The 25,614-nt window shown below is 47.4% G+C and overlaps 1 protein-coding gene and 1 long non-coding RNA gene across 3 annotated transcripts in view; one reads left to right on the top strand and one right to left on the bottom strand.

Annotated features, from left to right (window-relative positions):
- Window positions 1-25,614, top strand: part of SLC6A5 (solute carrier family 6 member 5) — a 92,096-nt gene that overhangs the window by 50,250 nt on the left and 16,232 nt on the right. The window contains exons 11-14 of the mRNA XM_083164045.1: window positions 1,372-1,484; window positions 2,061-2,192; window positions 3,845-3,944; window positions 23,968-24,068. Coding sequence (XP_083020171.1) covers window positions 1,372-1,484; window positions 2,061-2,192; window positions 3,845-3,944; window positions 23,968-24,068 — 446 coding nt within the window. The remainder of the gene's footprint in view (window positions 1-1,371; window positions 1,485-2,060; window positions 2,193-3,844; window positions 3,945-23,967; window positions 24,069-25,614) is intronic.
- On the bottom strand, window positions 963-24,720 carry LOC146045294 (uncharacterized). Of its 2 annotated transcripts, none has more exons than XR_014465406.1 (3): window positions 24,649-24,720; window positions 23,811-24,066; window positions 963-2,240 (listed from the first exon to the last, which is right to left on the bottom strand). It is a non-coding gene; the product is annotated as an uncharacterized LOC146045294 (long non-coding RNA). The 2 variants fall into 2 exon arrangements; XR_014465407.1 differs by having other exon boundaries at window positions 23,815-24,066.

Below are 25,614 nucleotides of genomic sequence, written 5' to 3'. Positions count from 1 at the left end.
TTACAGCCATTCACTGTCTGGCTGCACCCTGCCAGGTAGGTAGAAAATGCTGCCTGGCAGCTCTGTTTGTGGAAACCATGAAAAGAATTGTGGGTCCCTTGGCAGGAGCCCAATGTGCCTGTACGTTAAGTTGCCATGCTATACGATGCAACAAATGATGTAAATGTAATATGTTTGGCAGAATAGAACCATCCATGCAGCAAAGACTGATGTGTATTGTTCTCACATTATGTCAGATGCCACGTTCTTCATTACTACAAATTATACATAGAATGGTCATATGTATTCAGAAATCATGCCCTAATGTCATCTACAGAGTACATGGCAAAATAAATATAGGGGTTTGAAAGGTGGAGCACTGCCACCTGGTGGTAATAGTGGATAATGCAGTTCCTGCAATTTAAGTTCCTATGCTTAACATGTACAGTATTTATTTATTAGCAGTTTCTTATGTAGCGCACACATATTCCGCAGCGCTTTACAGAGTATAGTTGAACATTCCCATCAGTTCCTGCCCCAGTGGAGCTTACAATCTATATTCCCTACCACATGTACACGCACACACAGACATTCTAGGGTTAATTTTTGTTGGAAGCCAATTGACCTACCAGTATATTTTTGGATTGTGGGAGGAAACCGGAGTACCCAGAGGAAACCCATGCAAGTATGGGGAGAATATACAAACTCTGCACAGGTAGGGCCATGATGGGTATCAAACCCATGACCTCAGCGCTGTGAGGCAGTAATGCTAACCATTACACCGTCCGTGATGCCCGCAGTAGGTGATTATCATTTATACCACCACACAAAAACAATTGCTGATAATTAAACAATTAAGATTATCATGCCAGGAAACTGCCTGGTCCCCAGGGCCGTCTTGGCAGTACAGTAGGCCCTGGACAAAGCAATTAACTGGGGGCCCTAACCACACATTGGTGGAAATAAATAATACATTTAAAAAAAATCATAACTTACCTGCGGTCCTGTGCCTGCTCTCCGTGTGCATACATACAGTAAGTGGTTGTCAGCATCCACCAATGAGCATGCGGACAGCAATTCACTGTCAGACTGGGTGTCAGGTAGAGAAATCTGCACTCTGATTGGGTGTAATTCACAATCAGTGCAGCCTTGCAGCATTTCTGCCTTCTCTCCAAGACTCTCAGGAGGCAGCAGCATGGGGGAGGAAGGAATGGCCTCCTGCTAAACGCCCCTAGAGTTGTGGGACTCTGGGCAGCTAGTTGTAGAGCTTGACTAAGTACAGGGAATTGTGAATAAATGTGAGTATATATAATTAAAGGAAATGCGTTTACATGTAACCATGCCAGCAGGAAAGATCATGGCATTTACTGACCTCTATGCGCTTCTCCCCAGGTCCTGGCATCGCCTTTGTAGTGTATCCGGAAGCCCTCACCAGGCTTCCGCTTTCTCCGTTTTGGTCCATAATATTTTTCCTGATGCTGCTGACTCTAGGACTGGACACAATGGTAAGTTACAGCTTTATATACATTGTAATCCTCCATTGTCCTGCAGCCGCCTATAAAGACAGATCCCTGAGCCCCTGGCTCCACTGGCATGGCTGATGCATTTGGCCTACATGGTAGTAACACATGTGCATGGATCTGGCAATTCATTATTACCTGCAGTCCCCATACGTATAATCTATACGCCCAGTATGCACAGTATGAGCTGTAGTGGCCCCCTGGAGCCACCATGCATGAAACGCGTTTCGCACATGTAACAGACTTTGGCGATGATGACTAATTCTATATCGCCACCTGGTGTGCACATGCTGTAACTACCTCTCCGTAAAAGTGCAGCCAACACATACAGCCTGGAGCTAATCACATCACAGAGCTATGAGGCTCACAGGTAACAGAACAAGGATTCTGGCAGTAATATTACCATTGGGGCTATCGCTGGGGAGAAGGAGCCTTCGATAAATACGCTGTAGCTTTCCAAATTTGTTCAGAAGCCTCTGTCTGCCTGAGGGAGACCTGTAATATCCTTATATGTGCATTATGTCATATACGATCTTATTAATCCCCTTCTCTCGTCCTCAGTTTGCTACAATTGAAACGATAGTGACGTCTGTCTCCGATGAGTTCCCCAAGTATCTGCGCACGCACAAGGCCATCTTCACCTTAATCTGCTGCCTGGCTTTCTTCATCATGGGATTCCCAATGATAACCCAGGTCAGTGCCGGATTCCTGCATTATGGGGGAGATCCCGAACTGGTGCATCTGTAGAAACAGTAGCATGCGTCTGATTGAGAAAACATGGCATGCACAGGATGCGTGTGGCGCAGCAAGCAGGTGCGGCTAAGTGGCGTCAGGTGCAGGCAGAATCTAACATGATTTAGGTGTTTCCGTGTGACGAGAACCAAGACGTACGGCATGTCTGTTTGTGATGGGCGTGTAGTGGGAGTGTCGTGGGCGCCTTTCGTGACTTCCGCACTTCATACACCCCCATACACACTAGAGGATAGATAGAAGGTCTTCTGATTGATATATTTCCCAATATCGTCCAGTGTGTATGCTCAATATTGTTAGCGATGCGCGCCATTAACGAGCCCTGCTGTCTGCTGAACATGCAGGTCAAGTTAGCTATATGCAGGTCAAAATGGCCAGCCGCTCCCCGGCTCCATCACTCAAGGGGATTCCTAAAGCCTCCGCCTGCCACCGAGGTCTCTCGCTTCTGCCCCATAAAAATGTCCCTCCCAAAATGAGGCGGTGGTCATTTTGGGAGGAACATTTTCAAGGTGGGCAGACGTGAAGGGAACGCAAACAAGTGTATTTTCTGTGGGCTGCAATCCAGGCAGTGGCAGACCCCTGTGCCCACATGCCACCGCAGGGTCTGCATGGGCTATTTATATGCCACTGGTAGGCAACGGGGAGTGGCAGCAAATATGCAGGTGTGGTACAGCCGTTTTTGGGGCCTCCAGCTGCAAGAATCTATGTAGAGAATCATAGGGCCAGTGTCGCTATGGCAACAGCTAGTAGTAGTTAAAATGTGGATGGCCAACACAGTACTGCTGCTAATTAAAGCACATGAACTGTGTCGTTATTTTAGCGTTAAACATGGTCCTTATCAGCATGACTGAAACTATAATGCTGACACAGGTGCAGTGCTTTCATTAACATGATTACAGTGTCAACATTTTACCATCAGCATTATGCCGACCTCATAGCATACCCTCTGTGACATCATCTGATCATGATTAGACCACATGACATCACATTCTATAGGTGACCACGTTACGTTACTTTGACCAGTGTGGATGGAAAGGTCTACAGTTTCTAGGTCAAAGTCAATAGGTCGACACCAAAAGGTCAACATGCAAAATCTCGACATTGACAAAAGGTTTGGCACAAGCAAAAGGTCCACATAAAAAAGGTTGACACATAAAATGGTTGGTGTCAATGTTGACACCTGTCAACATGGACCCCCAACAAGTGTAGCACCGCACTTGCACGGCTCGCTTAGCTGGTTCCCAATCGGAGTCCCTGTGGATGCTAAAGTATTAAAAAGTCCAAAAAAACGAAGAAAAAAAAAACATGGTATACTCATGTCAACCTTTTGTGTGTGTGTTGCCCTTTTTTCATGTCGACCTAGACACTGTAGACATATAAAACGGATACCACTCTGACTAGCTCTATTCTCACTCAATGAATGATACCAGGGGCTATTTATGACGTAGTGGGGACGCATATTGTCAGGCAGTTATTTAACATTACGAATTTAATGAAAATGACTTGTAACATGTTTTCTCCCCAGAATGTAAAACCTTGTGTATAGTAATCCTGGTCTATGCGACAGACGCCTTATTGCTGTTTCTCGTACACAGGGCGGGATATACATGCTCCAGCTGGTGGACACCTACGCTGCCTCCTACTCATTAGTAATTATCGCAATCTTCGAGCTGGTCGGGATTTCCTATGTGTACGGTACGCAAATGCAACAAATCTCACAACCTTGTGTCTGTAGCTGATCCATCTGCTGTATACCATGAAACATTCATTCTATCACATTCTACTTATGAACATTTGGGCAGATTTATCAAAGAGAAAGTGGAGAGAGATAAAGTACCAACCTATCTAGGGGCAAGTCCAGAAACAAAATGACAGGGGGGGGAGCTATAGAGGAGGGGAGGAGTAAGAAGTGGAGCATGTAAGATCAAGTTTGAGTAGGTGTGGCCAATTGTGTAAGGGGGCGTGATTGGCCTTTTTTCACTATCCACCACAATCACAGCTCCCCAGCTCCATTAAACCCTCCCTCCAGCACAGCTCCTTTTACCCCCATATATATTCTGACTCTGTGTGCCCTCATATGTATATATATATATATATATATATATATATATATATATATAAACAGTATGCCCTCCATTATGCGTTAAGTTTTACACTAATAAACGGCGACTCCGATAAGGCTCTCCTGTTGGTGAGAGTCTAGGTACAAGAATGTGTAAACAAAAGGGGATTATCGGTGTGCGCTAAACCAGTGACAGATTAAGCCTTCGGGGGCCCGGGGCACTTTAGACAGGGGGGCCCCCTTGCACTTTTCATTACTGGCCGCAAACTGCATGGGAGTATATTACACGGTCAAAACACATAGTAAAGGCAGTATAAACATGAAGCATATATACATACATACCACGTCAAAAGCCTACGTTTGTCCCTCTGCACCTTACCCTGTAGGACTTTAGACTCAGTGCTGCCTCTGATTAAAAACCCTCCCATGACTAGGCTGCTGCTGCTGTCATCCATGGGCTTGAGAAGCATGTAATGAGCTCCACCAATCAGAGCTCAGCACAAACCTCTCTACCTCTTCCCTCTTGTGCAAAGTGTCATGGGACTTTGTCAACTTCCATTTATTAATGTTGTGCCTTGGCTCCCCATGCTCAGCACCATTAATCATTGTCACATGGGCAGATAGGTGAGCTGCAGCACTTCCCTACTCCCATGCACAAAACCTTTAGCTAAAAAAGTTTTTTTTTTAAATACATGCCAACCACAGCTAGAGGGGGGGCCAGGGGTACTGATCCCGGTTGCCACCTTTAATCTGGCTCTGCGTTAAACTTGGTACCACCTAGCCAATTATATAATTATAACAACGTGATACACCACTCGCACTTCATATAGTTGTCTTCTGTTGCTTTACAGAATAAAACGTAAACTCTGTTCAAATTAGAAGTTCTTTATTAAAACCAAGCCTACGCGTTTCGTCAGAACGACTACATCAGGGGCGATAACAAATCGGTAACACCTTAGTTGGAAATGTGACTAAGTCACTAAAACTGTGACTTATGGCGGGATGTATCAACATACACCTCCGCCCTTCGCACGGCAGCCGCCGCGATGCTACCGCATATGTACTAACATATGCGGCCAGCATCGGGCTGCGGTAACGGAGACCCCCGCGATACCTGTGATGTTGGCTGCGGGGGTCTCCGTCACCTCCCAGCGGCTGCCAGCGTCCCCCTGTGTCTCCTCCTCCCCCCTGAAGCCGGATGTCCTGCCGGCTGTGACACCAGGGGGAGGAGATGATCACAGGAGGACGGGAGGGGGTGGGCGCGCAGACGGCGTTCGGCGGGCGGCGAAAGAAGCCCATAGGCTTCTATAGGGTATCGCCACCCAGAGGGTGGCGATACCCTGCAAAGCGAAAACGCTGCGGACGTTTATTGATACATAGGAAAATGCCGTAAAACGGGGGTTTTACGGCATTTTCCCTTTAGTAAATCTCGCCGTTAGGGCCTTATTTTGGTTCACTCTTTCTGACAAAATACTTCTTAGATGGACAAAACCATGTGCACTGCAGGGGGGGCAGATTTAACATGTGCAGAGAGAATTAGATTTGGGTGAGTAATTTTGTTTCTGTGCAGGGAAAATACTGGCTGCTTTATTTTTACACTTCAATATAGATCTCACTTTGAAGTAAAACCCCACCCAAATCTAACTCTCTCTGCACATTTTGCATATGCTCCCCTGCAGTGCACATGGTTTTGTCCATCTAAGAAGGATTTTGTCAGAAAGAGTGAACCAAAATAAGGCCCCTAGTCACTAAAACTTTAAATGAAAAGGTCCAGATTTGTAGTTCCCAGAGTGGTCAGTTGGAATCCAATAATGGTGAACTCAGAGAAATTGATGTTCTATATAAAATCAGCGACCAGACTGACTACTTAGTGGGAGCTATGTTCACAGTTGAAATTTAAATCTAGACTTTCCACAGTGAACATAGCTCCCACTAAGAAGTCAGTCTGGTCGCTGATTTTATATAGAACATCAATTTCTCTGAGTTAACCATTATTGGATTCCAACTGACCACTCTGGGAACTACAAATCTGGACCTTTTCATTTAAAGTTTTAGTGAATATGGGACAGATTCTCTAAGCTTCAAAAGTGATAAAATGGAGAGCAATAAACAGCCAGCCAATCAGCTCCTACCTGCCATGTCACAGACTGTGTTTGAAAAATGACAGACAGGAGCTGATTGGCTGGCTCTTTATCACTCTCCATTTTATCACTTTTGAAGCTTAGAGAATCTGTCCCTAAGTCACATTTCCGACAGCTAAGGTGTTACCGATTTGTTTTCGCCCCTGATGAAGTCATGTTTATGAAACGCGTTGCACTCTGTGCATTTAAATGCTGATCGGTAAAAATCTGACATTGGAAAGAATTCACACTACGTCATTTTATTGAAACATCTGTTCAATGTTATGCCCATTGGGCAATTCAATTATATTACATTTTATATTTATAAAATTGTTTATTATATTTGGTACTTGTTTCCTGGCAGGCGATGTTATACAATTTTAAATTGTATACCATCACATTGTATGGCGTTGTATGCCATTGTATCGCATATACAATGGTATGTGATTTAAAATTGTATAAGCATTTCTAATGGGTTTTTCAATGTTAAAAGTGACCCCTATAAGATAATTAACCGTGATGGGTGCTTTGTATGTTAAAATAAACCCCAATGGCACCCCCACTATCAACGCCAAGCAGAAGCGTGGCGAGCGCAGCGAGCCCGCGAGGGGCGGCGGTATGCGTCCTCCGACCTTTTCATACCTGCACTATCCACGTCGGCGTGGAGCTGATTATATATAGTGTGGCGAGCGCAGCGAGCCCGAAGCGTGACGAGCGCAGCGTACCCTCACAGGGCTCGCTGCGCTCGCCACGCTTGGAGCTCGGTGGTTCGCTGCGCTTGCCACACTATATAAAATCAACTCCACGTCGACGTGGATAGTGGGGGTATGAAAAGGTCGGAGGACGCGTACCGCCGCCCCTCGCGGCCTCGCTGCGCTCGCCACGCTTGGGGTTGGCGTTTATAGTGGGGGTGGCATTTAACATTGTAAGCCCCCATTAGGGTGCTTATACAATTAAAAATCGTATAGGGGGCTTATACAATTTAAAATCGCATCGGGTGTATGGCATGCGATGCGATTATATGACGTACGACTTAATATGGTGGGCGCCGTGCTATGAAACAAGTACCTTAATTTTAAGCACCCTTGGAACCTTTTCTTTGCATTTCTAAACTCCTGGATCTCACAGAGGTGCTGCTCCATATTTTAGTGAGCGCAGATTGGGGTATTTGTTATATATATATATATATATATATATATATATATATATATATATATATATATATAAAGAGAGAGAGAGAGAGAGAGAGAGAGAGAGAGAGAGAGAGAGAGAGAGAGAGAGAGAGAGAGAGAGAGAGAGAGAGAGAGAGAGAGAGAGAGAGAGAGAGAGAGAGAGAGAGAGAGAGACTGGGTTACGGCGGCACTCGTCACAATAAAGAAAAACCCAGGAGACTGTCTCTGTGTACCCCACACATTTACTATCTCTGTGTATCCCATTCATATACCGTCTCTGTGTACCCCACACATATACCGTCTCTGTGTACCCCATACATATACCGTCTCTGTGTACCCCACACATTTACTATCTCTGTGTATCCCATTCATATACCGTCTCTGTGTACCCCACACATATACCGTCTCTGTGTACCCCATACATATACCGTCTCTGTGTACCCCACACATTTACCATCTCTGTGTATCCCACACATATACTGTCTCTGTGTACCCCATACATATACCGTCTCTGTGTACCCCATACATATACCGTCTCTGTGTACCCCATACATATACCATCTCTGTGTACCCCATACATATACCATCACTGTGTATCCCATACATATACCGTCTCTGTGTATCCCATTCATATACCGTCTCTGTGTACCCCACACATTTACCATCTCTGTGTATCCCACACATATACCGTCTCTGTGTACCCCATACATATACCGTCTCTGTGTACCTCATACATATACCGTCTCTGTGTACCCCATACATATACCATCACTGTGTATCCCATACATATACCGTCTCTGTGTATCCCATTCATATACCGTCTCTGTGTACCCCACACATTTACCATCTCTGTGTATCCCACACATATACTGTCTCTGTGTACCTCATACATATACCGTCTCTGTGTACCCCATACATATACCGTCTCTGTGTATCCCATACATATACCGTCTCTGTGTATCCCACTCATATACCGTCTCTGTGTACCCCACACATTTACCGTCTCTGTGTATCCCATACATATACCGTCTCTGTGTACCCCATACATATACCATCTCTGTGTATCCCATACATATACCGTCTCTGTGTACCCCATACATATACCGTCTCTGTGTACCCCATACATATACCATCTCTGTGTATCCCATACATATACCGTCTCTGTGTACCCCATACATATACCGTCTGTGTACCCCATACATATACCATCTCTGTGTACCCCATACATATATCGTCTCTGTGTAACCCATACATATACCATCTCAGTGTACCCTATACATATACCGTCTCTGTGTACCCTGACATCTGCACATACCCTCTGTACATACTCTGAATTCAGCATATACCCCCTGTACATACCCCGACATCTGCACATACCCCCTGTACATACCCTGACATCTGCCCATACCCCCAGTAATACCCTGACATCTGCACATACCCCCGGTACATACCTGACATCTGCACATACCCCCAGTAATACCCCGACATCTGCACATACCCCCAGTAATACCCTGACATCTGCACATACCCCCAGTAATACCCTGACATCTGCACATACCCCCAGTACATACCCCGACATCTGCACATTTCCCCTGTACATACCCCAACATCTGCACATACCCCCTGTACATACCCCAACGTCTGCACATACCCCCGGTACATACCCTGACATCTGCACATACCCCCAGTAATACTCCGACATCTGCACATACCCCCAGTAATACCCTGACATCTGCACATACCCCCTGTACATACCCCGACGTCTGCACATACCCCCAGTAATACCCCGACATCTGCACATACCCCCTGTACATACCCCGACATCTGCACATACCCCCGGTACATACCCTGACATCTGCACATACCCCCTGTACATATCCCAACGTCTGCACATACCCCCAGTAATACCCCTACATCTACACATACCCCCAGTACATACCCTGACATCTGCACATACCCCCAGTACATACCCTGACATCTGCACATACCCCCAGTACATACTCTGACATCTGCACATACCCCCTGTACATACCCCGACGTCTGCACATACCCCCTGCACATACCCTGACATCTGCACATACCCCCAGTAATACCCTGACATCTGCACATACCCCCAGTAATACCCTGACATCTGCACATATCCCCAGTAATACCCCGACATCTGCACATACCCCCTGTACATACCCCGACATCTGCACATACCCCCTGTACATACCCCGACATCTGCACATACCCCCTGTACATACCCTGACAACTGCACATACCCCATGTACATACCCTGACATCTGCACATACCCCCTGCACATACCCTGACATCTGCACATACCCCCAGTAATACCCTGACATCTGCCCATACCCCCTGTACATACCCCGACATCTGCACATACCCCCTGCACATACCCTGACATCTGCACATACCCCCTGCAATACCCTGACATCTGCACATACCCCCTGCACATACCCTGACATCTGCACATACCCCCTGTACATACCCCGACATCTGCACATACCCCCAGTACATACCCTGACATCTGCACATACCCCCAATACATACCCTGACATCTGCACATACCCCCTGCAATACCCTGACATCTGCACATACCCCCTGCACATACCCTGACATCTGCACATACCCCCTGTACATACCCCGACATCTGCACATACCCCCAGTACATACCCTGACATCTGCACATACCCCCTGCAATACCCTGACATCTGCACATACCCCCTGTACATACCCTGACATCTGCACATACCCCCAGTACATACCCCGACATCTGCACATACTCCCAGTACATACCCCGACGTCTGCACATACCGCCAGTAATACCCTGACATCTGCACATACCCCCTGCAATACCCTGACATCTGCACATACCCCCTGTACATACCCTGACATCTGCACATACCCCCTGTACATACCCCATGTACATACCCTGACATCTGCACATACCCCCAGTAATACCCCGACATCTGCACATACCCCCAGTAATACCCTGACATCTGCACATACCCCCTGTACATACCCCGACATCTGCACATACCCCCAGTACATACCCCGACATCTGCACATACCCCCTGCACATACCCCGACATCTGCACATACCCCCTGCACATACCCTGACATCTGCACATACCCCCTGCAATACCCTGACATCTGCACATACCCCTTGCACATACCCCGACATCTGCACATACTCTGATAGAGGCCGCTGTCTGGCTGGGTGGGGCGAGTTCTACACCTGGGACGTCTATATATAGAGGGATTTAGCTGCTATTTTAGTTTTACAACCGTCACTTGTGGTAAAGACTAAAGACGGAATCGTTTTCGGTTTACTGTTCCCAAAAGGGGAATTAAATCGATGATAACACATATGTGATGGGAACGGTGTAAAGTGTCTGACAAGGAACCTCTGCAAATGCTGATTTATGCAGATTACACGCACATTACATGATTGTCGGGAAGACATTAGGAGGAAATTATCCCTCATTTTATACACAGGAGGCAGCATGGCTGCAAGTACCCTGGAGATTACCATCTGTAGCACAACTGCAGGCAGGGAGAGTAATGGGAGGCCGATATAGGTGTTCTGGATTGCCCCCTAGTGGTAGATTAATAGTAGCACAGAGATTATCATCTGTAGCACAGCTGCAGGCAGGGAGAGTAATGGGAGGCCGATATAGGTGTGCTGGATCACCCCCTAGTGGTAGATTAATGGTAGCACATAGATTACCATCTGTAGCACAGCTGCAGGCAGGGAGAGTAATGGGAGGCCGATATAGGTGTGCTGAATTGCCCCCTAGTGGTAGATTAATGGTAGCACAGAGATTACCATCTGTAGCACAGCTGCAGGCAGGGAGAGTAATGGGAGGCCGATATAGGTGTGCTGAATCACCCCCTAGTGGTAGATTAATGGTAGCACATAGATTACCATCTGTAGCACAACTGCAGGCAGGGAGAGTAATGGGAGGCCGATATAGGTGTTCTGGATTGCCCCCTAGTGGTAGATTAATGGTAGCACAGAGATTATCATCTGTAGCACAGCTGCAGGCAGGGAGAGTAATGGGAGGCCGATATAGGTGTGCTGGATCACCCCCTAGTGGTAGATTAATGGTAGCACATAGATTACCATCTGTAGCACAGCTGCAGGCAGGGAGAGTAATAGGAGGCCGATATAGGTGTGCTGAATTGCCCCCTAGTGGTAGATTAATGGTAGCACATAGATTACCATCTGTAGCACAGCTGCAGGCAGGGAGAGTAATGGGAGGCCGATATAGGTGTGCTGGATCACCCCCTAGTGGTAGATTAATGGTAGTACAGAGATTATCATCTGTAGCACAGCTGCAGGCAGGGAGAGTAATGGGAGGCCGATATAGGTGTGCTGGATTGCCCCCTAGTGGTAGATTAATGGTAGCACAGAGATTACCATCTGTAGCACTGCTGCAGGCAGGGATAGTAATGGGAGGCCGCTATAGGTGTGCTGAATAGCCCCCTAGTGGTAGATTAATGGTAGCACAGAGATTACCATCTCTAGCACTGCTGCAGGCAGGGATAGTAATGGGAGGCCGCTATAGGTGTGCTGGATTGCCCCCTAGTGGTAGATTAATGGTAGCACAGAGATTACTATCTGTAGCACTGCTGCAGGCAGGGGTAGCAATGGGAGGCTGATATAGGTGTGCTGGATCGCTCCCTAGTGGTAGATTAATGGTAGCACATAGATTACTATCTGTAGCACTGCTGCAGGCAGGGAGAGTAATGGGAGGCCGCTATAGGTGTGATGGATCGCCCCCTAGTGGTAGATTAATGGTAGCTCAGAGATAACCATCTGTAGCACAGCTGCAGGCAGGGAGAGTAATGGGAGGCCGCCATAGGTGTGCTGGATTGCCACCTAGTGGTAGATTAATGGTAGCTCAGAGATTACCATCTGTAGCACAGCTGCAGGCAGGGAGAGTAATGGGAGGCCGCTATAGGTGTGCTGGATCGCCTCCTAGTGGTAGATTAATGGGAGCACATAGATTACCATCAGTAGCACTGCTGCAGGCAGGGAGAGTAATGGGAGGCCGCTATAGGTGTGCTGGATCGCCTCCTAGTGGTAGATTAATGTTAGATCAGAGATTACCATCTGTAGCACAACTGCAGGCAGGGAGAGTAATGGGAGGCCGCTGTAGATGTGATGGATCGCCCCCTAGTGATAGATTAATGGTAGCACAGAGATTACCATATGTAGCACAACTGCAGGCAGGGTTAGTAATGGGAGGCCGCCATAGGTGTGCTGGATCGCCCCCTAGAGGTAGATTAATGGTAGCACATAGATTACCATCTGTAGCACAGCTGCAGGCAGGGATAGTAATGGGAGGCCGCTATAGGTGTGCTGAATCACCCCCTAGTGGTAGATTAATGGTAGCACAGAGATTACCATCTGTAACACAGCTGCAGGCAGGGAGAGTAATGGGAGGCCGCTATAGGTGTGCTGGATCGCCCCCTAGTGGTAGATTAATGGCAGCACAGAGATTACCATCTGTAGCAGTGCTGCAGGCATGGAGAGTAATGGGAGGCCGCTATAGGTGTGATGGATCGCCCCCTAGTGGTAGATTAATAGTAGCTCAGAGATTACCATCTGTAGCACAGCTGCAGGCAGGGAGAGTAATGGGAGGCCGCTATAGGTGTGCTGGATCGCCCCCTAGTGGTAGATTAATGGTAGCACAGAGATTACCATCTGTAGCAGTGCTGCAGGCATGGAGAGTAATGGGAGGCCGCTATAGGTGTGCTGGATCGCCCCCTAGTGGTTGATTAATGGTAGCACAGAGATTACCATCTGTAGCAGTGCTGCAGGCATGGAGAGTAATGGGAGGCCGCTATAGATGTGATGGATCACCCCCTAGTGGTAGATTAATGGTATCACAGAGATTACCATCTGTAGCACTCCTGCAGGCAGGGGTAGTAATAAGAGGCCGCTATAGGTGTGCTGGATCGCCCCCTAGTGGTAGATTAATGGTAGCTCAGAGATTACCATCTGTAGCACTGCTGCAGGCAGGGATGGTAATGAGAGGCCACTATAGGTGTGCTGGATCGCTCCCTAGTGGTAGATTAATGGTAGCACATAGATTACCATCTGTAGCACTGCTGCAGGCAGGGAGAGCAATGGGAGGCCGCTATAGGTGTGCAGGATCGCCTCCTAGTGGTAGATTAATGGTAGCTAATAAATTACTTTCTGTAGCACTGCTGCAGGCAGGGAGAGTAATGGGAGGCCGCTATAGGTGAGCTGGATCGCCCCCTAGTGGTAGATTAATGGTAGCTCAGAGATTACTATCTGTAGCACAGCTGCAGGCAGGGATAGTTATGCGAGGCCCCCATAGATGAGCTGGATCGCTCCCTAGTGGTAGATTAATGGTAGCTCAGAGATTACCATCTGTAGCACTGCTGCAGGCAGGGATAGTAATGGGAGGCCATAGGTGTGCTGGATCGCCTCTTAGTGGTAGATAAATGGTAGCACAGAGATTACCATCTGTAGCACAACTGCAGGCAGGGAGAATAATGGGAGGCCGCTATAGGTGTGCTGGATCGCCCCTTAATGGTAGATTAATGGTAGCTCAGAGATTACCATCTTTAGCACAACTGCAGGCAGGGATAGTAATGGGAGGCCGCTATAGGTGTGCTGAATCGCCCCCTAGTGGTAGATTAATGGTAGCTCAGAGATTACTATCTGTAGCACTGCTGCAGGCAGGGAGAGTAATGCGAGGCTGCCATAGGTGTGCTGGATCGCCTCCTACTGGTAGATTAATGGTAGCTCAGAGATTACCATATGTAACACTGCTGCAGGCATGGAGAGTAATTGGAGGCCGCTATAAGTGTGCTGGATCGCTCCCTAGTGGTAGATTAATGGTAGCACAGAGATTCCCATCTTTAGCACTGCTGCAAGCAGGGAGAGTAATGGGAGGCCGCTATAGGTGTGCTGGATCGCCTCCTAGTGGTAGATTAATGGTAGCTAATAGATTACTATCTGTAGCACAGCTGCAGGCAGGGAGAGTAATGGGAGGCCGCTATAGGTGTGCTGGATCGCCCCCTAGTGGTAGATTAATGGGAACACATAGATTACCATCTGTAGCACTGCTGCAGGCAGGGAGAGTAATGGGAGGCCGCTATAGGTGTGCTGGATCGCCCCCTAGAGGTAGATTAATGGTAGCTCAGAGATTACCATCTGTAGCACTGCTGCAGGCAGGGAGAGTAATGAGAGGCCACTATAGGTGTGCTGGAACGCCCCCTAGTGGTAGATTAATGGTAACACATAGATTACTATCTGTAGCACTGCTGCAGGCAGGGAGAGTAATGGGAGGCCGCTATAGGTGTGATGAATCGCCCCCTAGTGGAAGATTAATGGTAGCTCAGAGATTACCATCTGTAGCACAGCTGCAGACAGAGAGAGTAATGGGAGGCCGCCATAGGTGAGCTGGATCGCCCCCTAGTGGTAGATTAATGGTAGCACAGAGATTACCATCTGTAGCACTGCTGCAGGCAGGGATAGTAATGGGAGGCCACTATAGGTGTGCTGGATTTCCTCCTAGTGGTAGATTAATGGGAGCACAGAGATTACCATCTGTAGCACAACTGCAGGCAGCGATAGTAATGGGAGGCCGCTATAGGTGTGCTGAATAGCCCCCTAGTGGTAGATTAATGGTAGCTCAGAGATTACTATCTGTAGCACTGCTGCAGGCAGGGATAGTAATGCGAGGCTGCCATAGGTGTGCTGGATCGCCCCCAAGTGGTAGATTAATGGTAGCTCAGAGATTACCATATGTAGCACTGCTGCAGGCATGGAGAGTAATGGGAGGCCGCTATAGGTGTGCTGGATCGCTCCCTAGTGGTAGATTAATGGTAGCACAGAGATTACCATCTGTAGCACTGCTGCAGGCAGGGAGAGTAATGGGAGGCCGCTATAGGTGTGCTGGATCGCCCCCTAGTGGTAGATTAATGGTAACTCAGATATTACCTTCTGTAGCACTGCTGCAGGCGGGGAGAGTAATGCGAGGCTTCCATAGGTGTGCTGGATCGCTCCCAAGTGGTAGATTAATGGTAGCTCAGAGATTACCATCTGTAGCACTGCTGCAGGCAGGGAGAGTAATGGGAGGCTGCTATAGGTGTGCTGCATCGCCCCCTAGTGGTAGATTAATGGTAGCACATAGATTACCATCTGTAGCACAGCTGCAGGCAGGGATAGTAATGGGAGGCCGCTATAGGTGTGCTGAATCGCCCCCCTAGTGGTAGATTAATGGGAGCACATAGATTACCATCTGTAGCACAACTGCAGGCAGGGAGAGTAATGAGAGGCCACTATAGATGTGCTGGATCGCCCCCTAGAGGTAGATTAATGGTAGCTCAGAGATTACCATCTGTAGCACTGCTGCAGGCAGGGAGAGTAATGGGAAGCCGCTATAGGTGTGCTGGATCGCCCCCTAGTGGTAGATTAAAGGTAGCTCAGAGATTACCATCTGTAGCACAGCTGCAGGCAGGGAGAGTAATGGGAGGCCGCTATAGGTGTGCTGGATCGCCCCCTAGTGGTAGATTAATAGTAGCTCAGAGATTATCATCTGTAGAACAGCTGCAGGCAGGGATAGTAATGGGAGGCCGTAGGGTTACCACCTTTGTGTTGAGAAATTCTCGGACAGTTGCCCGGCCCTTGACACACCCACAGACCACCATTGATTGACCTGAGTGAGGAGCATAGAGCGGTGGGTTAGGATGAGAGCTTACACTCTATAGGGGAGGTGATACAGAAGGGTTAACTGTGGTGGGTGCGCACACAGTGCTCTCAAGCAGCCTATTACAATTCAAGGTGTTATTCTTAAAACACCTTATAACTAGAAGGAGAGTGTACAGTGAATGAATTGATACCGGCGCTTTAGAGAGGTAGTCTCTTAGAGATTTTGATTCCAATATATGTCCAGTACCCAGTAGTTTGAATGGATGTGGCGATTACGGATGTAATAATCCTCCAGATATGGAATAAAGCAGAAACAGAATATAGTGCATAACGTTTAAGACAACAAATTTAATAGGGGTATTGCACTTACAATTGGTGGGAGTTTAAAAAACACATAACAAATAGTCCCGAGGCACAGCAGGAGGTATGCGGTCAGTCTCAAAGGCTGATCAGTTCCGGACACTGAAACAGCCTGAACTCGTCCGTCCACACGAATCCCGAAGTCCAGCACGGGTACAAAGTCAGAGTAGTCAAATGGCAAGGCACGCTTAACGAGTTTCAGATCCTTATCGATCCTTCATCAGTAGCGCCATTTGACTACTCTGACTTTGTACCCGTGCTGGACTTCGGGATTCGTGTGGACGGACGAGTTCAGGCTGTTTCATCCATTCAAACTACTGGGTACTGGACATATATTGGAATCAAAATCTCTAAGAGACTACCTCTCTAAAGCGCCGGTATCAATTCATTCACTTTACACTCTATAGGGGAGGGACAGACAGACAGGGGTGACACAGAGGAGACAGTGAGCGAGGAGCATAGAGCGGTGGGTTAGGACGAGAGCTTACACACTATAGGGGAGGGACAGACAGACAGGGGTGACACAGAGGAGACAATGAGTGAGGAGCATAGAGCGGGGGGTTGGATGAGAGCTTACACTGTATAGGGGAGGGACAGACAGACAGGGGTGACACAGAGGAGACAGTGAGTGAGGAGCCTAGAGCCGTGGGTTAGGATGAGAGTTTACACACTATAGGGGAGGGACAGACAGACAGACAGACAGGGGTGACACAGAGGAGACAGTGAGCGAGGAGCATAGAGCGGTGGGTTGGATGAGAGCTTACACTCTATAGGGGAGGGACAGACAGACAGGGGTGACACAGAGGAGACAGTGAGTGAGGAGCATAGAGCGGTGGGTTAGGACGAGAGCTTACACTCTATAGGGGAGGGACAGACGGGAGTGACACAGAGGAGACAGTGAGTGAGGAGCATAGAGCCGTGGGTTAGGACGAGAGCTTACACTCTATAGGGGAGGGACAGACAGACAGGGGTGACGCAGAGGAGACAGTGAGCGAGGAGCATAGAGAGGTGGGTTAGGATAAGAGCTTACACTCCATAGGGGAGGGACAGACAGACAGGGGTGACACAGAGGAGACAGTGAGCGAGGAGCATAGAGAGGTGGGTTAGGATAAGAGCTTACACTCCATAGGGGAGGGACAGACAGACAGGGGTAACACAGAGGAGACAGTGAGCGAGGAGCATAGAGCGGTGGGTTTGGATGAGAGCTTACACTCTGTAGGGGAGGGACAGACAGACAGGGGTGACACAGAGGAGACAATGAGTGAGGAGCATAGAGCGGGGGGTTGGATGAGAGCTTACACTCTATAGGGGAGGGACAGACAGACAGGGGTAACACAGAGGAGACAGTGAGCGAGGAGCATAGAGCGGTGGGTTTGGATGAGAGCTTACACTCTATAGGGGAGGGACAGACAGACAGGGGTGACACAGAGGGGAGACAGTGAGCGAGGAGCATAGAGCGGTGGGTTTGGATGAGAGCTTACACACTATAGGGGAGGGACAGACAGACAGGGGTGACACAGAGGAGACAGTGAGTGAGGAGCATAGAGCCGTGGGTTAGGATCAAAGCTTACACACTATAGGGGAGGGACAGACAGACAGGGGTGACACAGAGGAGACAGTGAGTGAGGAGCATAGAGCGGGGGGTTAGGACGAGAGCTTACACTCTATAGGGGAGGGACAGACAGACAGGGGTGACACAGAGGGGAGACAGTGAGTGAGGAGCATAGAGCAGGGGGGGTTGGATGAGAGCTTACACTCTATAGGGGAGGGACAGACACGCAGGGGTGACACAGAGGAGACAGTGAGCGAGGAGCATAGAGCGGTGGGTTAGGATGAGAGTTTACATTCTATAGGGGAGGGACAGACTCTATAGGGGAGGGACAGACAGACAGATGGGTGACACAGAGGAGACAGTGAGTGAGGAGGATAGAGCGGTGGGTTAGGATGAGAGCTTACACTCTATAGGGGAGGGGGAGACAGACAGCCAATAATATTGGCTCCCTTCTGCCTCTAACAACGGGATGCGGTCATTTGGTCGAATGCATTATGGTCGAATGTCATTACATAGAATCCATTAGGTTGAATTGCTAAAAGGTCGACATGATTCTAGGTCGACATGGGAAAAGGTCGAAATGATTCTAGGTCGAAAGGTCATTAGTTCGACAGGTCATTAGGTCGACAAGGTCATTAGTTCGACATTGTCTAGGTCGACATTCACAAAGTCGACATGGGGTTTTTCACTGTTTTTTGAGCCGACATGTGCTGACAGGCGGTATTTCATGCCCTACCATCCACTAGGGCGTGGTGGGAGAATAAAATAGTGTGCCGAGCGTAGCGAGGCACCGTGCCCGACGCATAGCGAGCGCAGCGAGCGATGCGAGGGGATGCAGTGCACTTTAAACTGTGTCCATGTCGACTGTGTTGACATTCAGGTAAAAAAACAGTGAAAAACCCCATGTCGACTTTGTGAATGTCGACCTAGACAATGTCGAACTAATGACCTTGTCGACCTAATGACCTGTCGAACTAATGACCTTTCGACCTAGAATCATTTCGACCTTTTCCCATGTCGACCTAGAATCATGTCGACCTTTTAGCAATTCGACCTAATGGATTCGATGTAATGACATTCGACCATAATGCATTTGACCAAACGATCCCAACCCCTAACAACATACATACAGATAGTGGTAGATGCTCAATTAGTTCAGTAATATTACTCAGGTGCATGAGGGAGGAGTTAATACTGAGTAAGTAACAAGACATTGGTTCCCCCAGCACACTGAATGGTATTAGTAACCAATCTTGAACACTACATGATAATAGAATTCAGTCAAGGCTTCTCTGTATATTGGGGGTCCCTAGCGCTATATCTAGGTGCAGGGTGCGGCACCCCAAAAACTATCATAAGAATTTACCTACCCAGGATAAAGCCTGGGGCTGTCCCCGGTACCCCTGGATGTTGGGCACTGAGCTGATGGTGTTGTAAAAAATAGATTCAACTATTGTGTATTGCTATGGAACTAGGAGTCCCAGCAAGCCTGCACTGCATTCAGGGACTTGGAGAACCACAAGTCCCAGCATGCAGGACATTAAAGGACCTGCTGGAACTTGTAGTTCCACAACAGTACAAATAGTGAAGTAAACACACACACCAATAAACAGCGGTGTAGCTAGGTTCCACGGTGCCCGGAGCAAGGGCATGTTTCGCGACCCCCCCCCCCCCCCCCGATTTGTAGTAGGTGGGACCCTTGTGTGGCGAAAAGGGGGCACGGCCTAACATTATACCGCACACCGTAATGCCCATTGCACATTTTAGCAAACTTTGTAATACCCATTACACATAAAGCTACATGCCGTAATGCCAATTACACATAAGGCCACACATGATGCCCATGATTGGTGGCGTGGGTGGGGGAGTGGTGGGTGCCGAGTTACTGCAGTTGTCAGCGGGGCAGATGTGGGGTGGGCGCAGGTGTGGGAGAATAATACAGGTTGTCATAACCACCCCCCGGATCCGTCTCCCCGCACTGCTAACCTGTGGTCTTGCTCTTCCCGCTGCTGCCTCTCTCTCCTCCTCATCCCCAGCGTCCTGCGACCACAGCTCTGACCGCTGTGGGTAAGATGCGCAGGGATGGCAAGAGAAATCTCAGGGCCCGGTACAGTGATATTTCTGGGGCCCCCCAAAACATCAATTTACACACACTCTCATGTTGTGTATACAGCACAATGCCCACAGTATTGCCGCTTACTCACAATGCCCACAGTATTGCCAGTTATGCACAATGCCCACAGTATTGCCAGTTATGCACAATGCCCACAGTATTGCCAACTGTGCGCAATGCCCAAAGTGTTGCTCCGTACCCATAATGAGCATCGAAACAATACAGTTACCTACATTTAAAAGGAACACACTTACCCCCCCCCCCCTTGGTCACAGTTACCCCTCCCATAGTACACTGTTAATCTCCCCCCATGGTACAGTTAAAGCCCCTTCCGAATACTGTATTACACAATTTCCTCCCTCCCCATAGTACAGTTTTGTTACACACACTTTTGGCATAATGTCTCCTCCAGGAGTTCCTGCTGTTCATGCTAGTGACTGACTGCTCAGAGCCCCGGGAAGGGGGGGGGGGGGGGGTGAGGCGGGCTCTGGGTGTCACTCACTGTTCCTGGCTGCTCCCCCTCCTCACCACCGGCACACCCGTGACATAATGGCGCCGGCGTGCCGCATCCCTGCCACCGGCGTCCCAAACCGGCGCATGAGCAGTGAGAGCGCACGCCAGTTTTTACTTTCCCCCACTGACACTGATGCCGGGCGCAGCGGGGAGCGGGCGAGCCGGTGGCAGAGCTCTGGCGCCAGGTTACATGTCTGTGCCCGGAGCTTGTGCTCCACCGGATCCGCCCTAGCTACGCCTCTGCCAATAAAGTAAAACTTCATTACATACTGAGCCCAAACATACATATACTTACCTACCTTGACACATAGGTAGGTATCCGTCCGTCCACTGGTCCTGTCGTAATCCAATTTGGATACCCGTGGAAGGAAACCATACTTACCAGTGTCCACCGGCGTAGATCACGTACTTTTCTTGGCCATGTACAGTAGGCATTCAATGTACTTCTAAAACAAACTTATGCACAAAGGCACCATTGGGCGCAAATAATGATCTTATTGAACAAATTTTCCTCACTAAATTGATTGGATATAAATATTATTGATGATCATATTAATGATGGCTGCTCCCAGTTAGCAAACTGGAGATAGCTATATAAAACACTTAGAACTAAAATAGATAAATATGAACAGAGGTTCACCCCTGTGCACATATCTTAGAGAGCGCCACACAATTGGATTAATTCTAACAATAAGATGTGTTTATTAATTAATTAATTTAAATATGTAATATACGTTTTCAACATCAACATAGAAATGATAAAAAAAAATTAAAACGAATATAAGCATGTATACATACACTCCCTTTGCTTTTTGAATTTTATGATGAAAGCTTGAAATCCTGACCACTGATACTGGAATGTGCAGGTGGTGAGCCGTCCGCCGTCAGCGGCCAGCGTTAGATGATATGCACTGATGTGCTGGAGGCGCTCACACCCATGGATGGAGCGCAGATGAAGCAGCTGGGTCACCTGCCGTCCACAATCAGCATAGATGGTGAATAATAGCTCACTCAAAATGTCCCAGCCGGAGGTGGTGTATCATACACCATCCACGCTGATTGCGGACGGCAGGTGACCTAGCAGCCTTATCTGCGCTCCATCCATGGCTGTGAGCATTTCCAGCAGGTCAGCGCATATCATATAACGGTGACCGCTGACGGCTCGCCCCCTGTACATGCCAGCATCAGTGGTCCGTCAACAGGCAGCAAACACTGAGTGGGGTGGCTTGAGCGGTCTGCAGCATGATCCTAGAAAGCTCCAGAGAGGCAAGATTCATCCATTATTCCACCATTGAGGCTGACTTGAGGAGAGTCAAGTGAAGTGCCTATACCGATTGCACTAATAATATAATTTGCGGACGATTACACCGCATAAGTACACAGCACTTTATTCAGGAATTCAAGCTTTCATCATAAAATTCATAAAGCAAAGGGAGTGTATGTATATATATGCTTATATTATTTTAAAAATGTTTAATCATTTGTATGTTGATGTTGAAAACTTATATTACATATTTAAATTGATTAATTAATAAATATATTTTATTGTTATAATTAATCATCCAATTGTGTGGCGCTCTCTAAGATATATGCACAGGTGTGAACCTCTGTTCATATTTATCTATTTTAAATCAGGGCAAAGTAAAAAACGCCAGGTTGCAATGCCAGCACGGACTGAGTGGAGCCGCAGAAAGCTTTGTTTGCATCCTGCGGCTCCACCTTCGGAATAGCACTATGTGCCGGCTAGCGACTCCTGATTGGCACTATTCAGGGGGGAAACCGCAGAAAGTAAACAAAACTTCCTGCGGCTCTATACAGTCAGTGCTGGCATCGCGACCTGTCGGTTTTTTATTTTGCCAAGTACCCTGGAGGCCTACATGGACAGAAGAGGATGTGATCTACGTCGGAGGACCCTGGTGAGTATGGTTTCCTTCCACAGGTACCCCCTATAGATTTTCTTCAGAACCAGTTGATGGACGGAAACCTACCTACGTGTCAAGGTAGGTAATGCTGGGTACACACCAGGATGACTAGGGCCCGATCAGCACAATCTAGATCCGATTCCGATCAATTGGATGCAGATTGTGTGCTGATTGGGCCCTTTTCTGAGCTGGTGTGGAGCGATTCCGATCCGATGCGCGGTCCCGCGGGTCGGTCGGTCGTTATTGAGATCCTACCTGCTGCAGGTAGGATCTCAATGACGACCATACAACCGGGTGCGGGTCGCCATCGGATCGGACCCGCTCACGGTGCACATCGTGAGCGGGTCGTGCCCTCCCGCGTCATCGTGAGCGGGTCGGACGAGACACTGACGACCCGCTCACGATGTGCATCGTGAGCAGGTCGTCCTGGTGTGTACCCTACATTAGTATAAGGGCAGAAATTTAAGTCCGAGATGTCCGCCAAACTAGAACATTTTTTAAAGGGGAATTAACTTACAAAGGCATGGTTTTGCCTTGTGAGTTAATTCCCCTTTAAAAAAACCTCTGAGTTCGGCAGACATCTCGCACTGCAAATACGCCAGAATGACTGACTACACCATTGGAAAAATATGAATCTGTAAATAGGGCAGATTAGAAAATCTGCCCTATTTACTATTCGTACTTTAGACAAAATATGACCGTTGCCAGTCATATTCTGTCGTATTAAAAATACGAATACGACCAAGTCATTTTATTCATATTTTTAGTAAATTTCCCCTATTGTGTCTTATGGCCTCTCGTGACACATAGAAAATACACTGTCAGTGTGGCCTCAGTTACCCTTAGCTCAATACAGGCTGTTGCTTTCATATGTGTAACATAGGTATCCACCCAAAAAAGTGTTTAACCTTGTAAGTAAAATATGAATTGCATTCTTTAATTTTACCACTAGATGGCATTGTTACCTTCCTTTTTACTTACCAGCTAGACATTGACACTAATGGAGTCACTATTACTGTACTAGTCTCATTTCTGATGTGTTACTTACTTACTGTTCCCACTTTTGCTGTGTGTTCTGAACTCAAGAATAGATAACAAATAAACCGCTGTCCCTGGTAGCGACTACCACTGAGGTCAAAGGTTAGGGGCTTTCTAGGTGCACCATGTGTACTTGTGTTACTCATTCTGTTTCCTTCTGACTACAGGGCTGCAGAGATTTTGTGAAGACATAGAAATGATGATCGGGTTTCAGCCGAACCGTTTCTGGAAAATATGCTGGGCGTTCGTCACACCGACTATTTTAACTGTAAGAAGAATTACATAAAATTTAAAAGCGATATAATCTGATTGAAATTCAGTGGAGGGTATAAATGTTTTCTATTCTCATTAATATTATTATTAATTGTTTGCAAAACCAATTATATATAATAACAAATAGTTATCAGAGTGCGGTTCCACAGTATCACCCAATATAACCCTATATTGTAGATTCGAAAGATGTATTCTTCCCGTTCAATATAATTCTATGTCCATAGTGTTCAGAATAAAACGTGAGTCTTTAAATAAAAACCAACCCAACGCGTTTCGTCAGAGCGACTTCATCAGGAATGTGGCTATAGGTGATACATAAAGAAATAAAGGGGGGCGAACTATAAGCATCATAGTACAAAAATATACACAAGTATACAATGTAATATAAAATCTAAAAAGTGCATACCAAAAAAGACCTTCCAATGGGGTCTATATAACAATTTGTGTATTTTCTACACTGTATACGTGTTAAAATCTGCAAATACATATAATCATAATAAGTCTATATCCAGAGAATGTGAGACAGACGAGTTCAAACATAAAACAGCATAGTCAGAAGTTTTATTTCCACCTACCAATTATAAACCAAAAAGCTGGTGCAAATATGACCTTCTTGTCAGGCAGGAAGGAGTCCCGGTTTCATCCGGAAACGTATGTTCTGTAATATAATATATACCATTGGTCTGTAATATAATATATACCATTGGTCTGTAATATAATATATACCATTGGTCTGTAATATAATATATACCATTGGTCTGTAATATAATATATACCATTTTTCGCTTTCTTATTTTTTCAATATTTTTCTTTGAAAAAAGCTCTAAATATATTTTCATTATGACCAAAATAGGTTCTCACCTGTCGTATTGGGTAGAACCAAATGAACAGGTACAAAATAGAGAAGACTCACAGTATCAGAGTATCCTGACTCTTGTGCTGTGAGGACGTCTACTGCTGACTTGTCTTGAGAAAGGCCACCTAGTGGCCGAAACATAGACCTACATTATGTTCTGACTAGTAACGTACCAAGATTAAGGGCCTTATTTTGGTTCATTCTTTCTGACAAAATCCTTCTTAGATGGACAAAACCATGTGCACTGCAGGTGGGGCAGGTGTTACTTGTGCAGAGAGAATTAGATTTGGGTGGGGTTTTACTTCAAAGTGAGATCTATATTGCACTGTAAAAATAAAGCAGTCAGTATTTTCCCTGCACAGAAACAAAATTACTCACCCAAATCTAATTCTCTCTGCACATGTTAAATCTGCCCTTGATGTGCCATTTTTTACATGTGATAAATCGTCTCGATTTATCACATGTAAAAAACCCGGGGAGCAGGGGGGGGGCTACAGAGGTGGGAGCAGGGGGGCTGGGGACGCTGCGGGGGACACGTCTGTGTCCAACGCTGCTGGGGACGCTGCGGGGGACAGCGTCTTTGCTGCGAGGCGGTAGAGGGAGCAGGGGGGGCTGGGGACACTGACAGCTCCCGGCCGGCTCCCCCTGCCCGGCTCTATGCCGCCTGTGTCCCCCGCAGCGTCCC

This window comes from Crinia signifera, chromosome 11 (genome assembly GCF_055691185.1).
Source record: "Crinia signifera chromosome 11, ASM5569118v1, whole genome shotgun sequence".
Classification (NCBI taxonomy): domain Eukaryota; kingdom Metazoa; phylum Chordata; class Amphibia; order Anura; family Myobatrachidae; genus Crinia; species Crinia signifera.
Note: the sequence above shows the minus strand (reverse complement) of the source record. Positions and strands in the feature narration are given on the sequence as shown.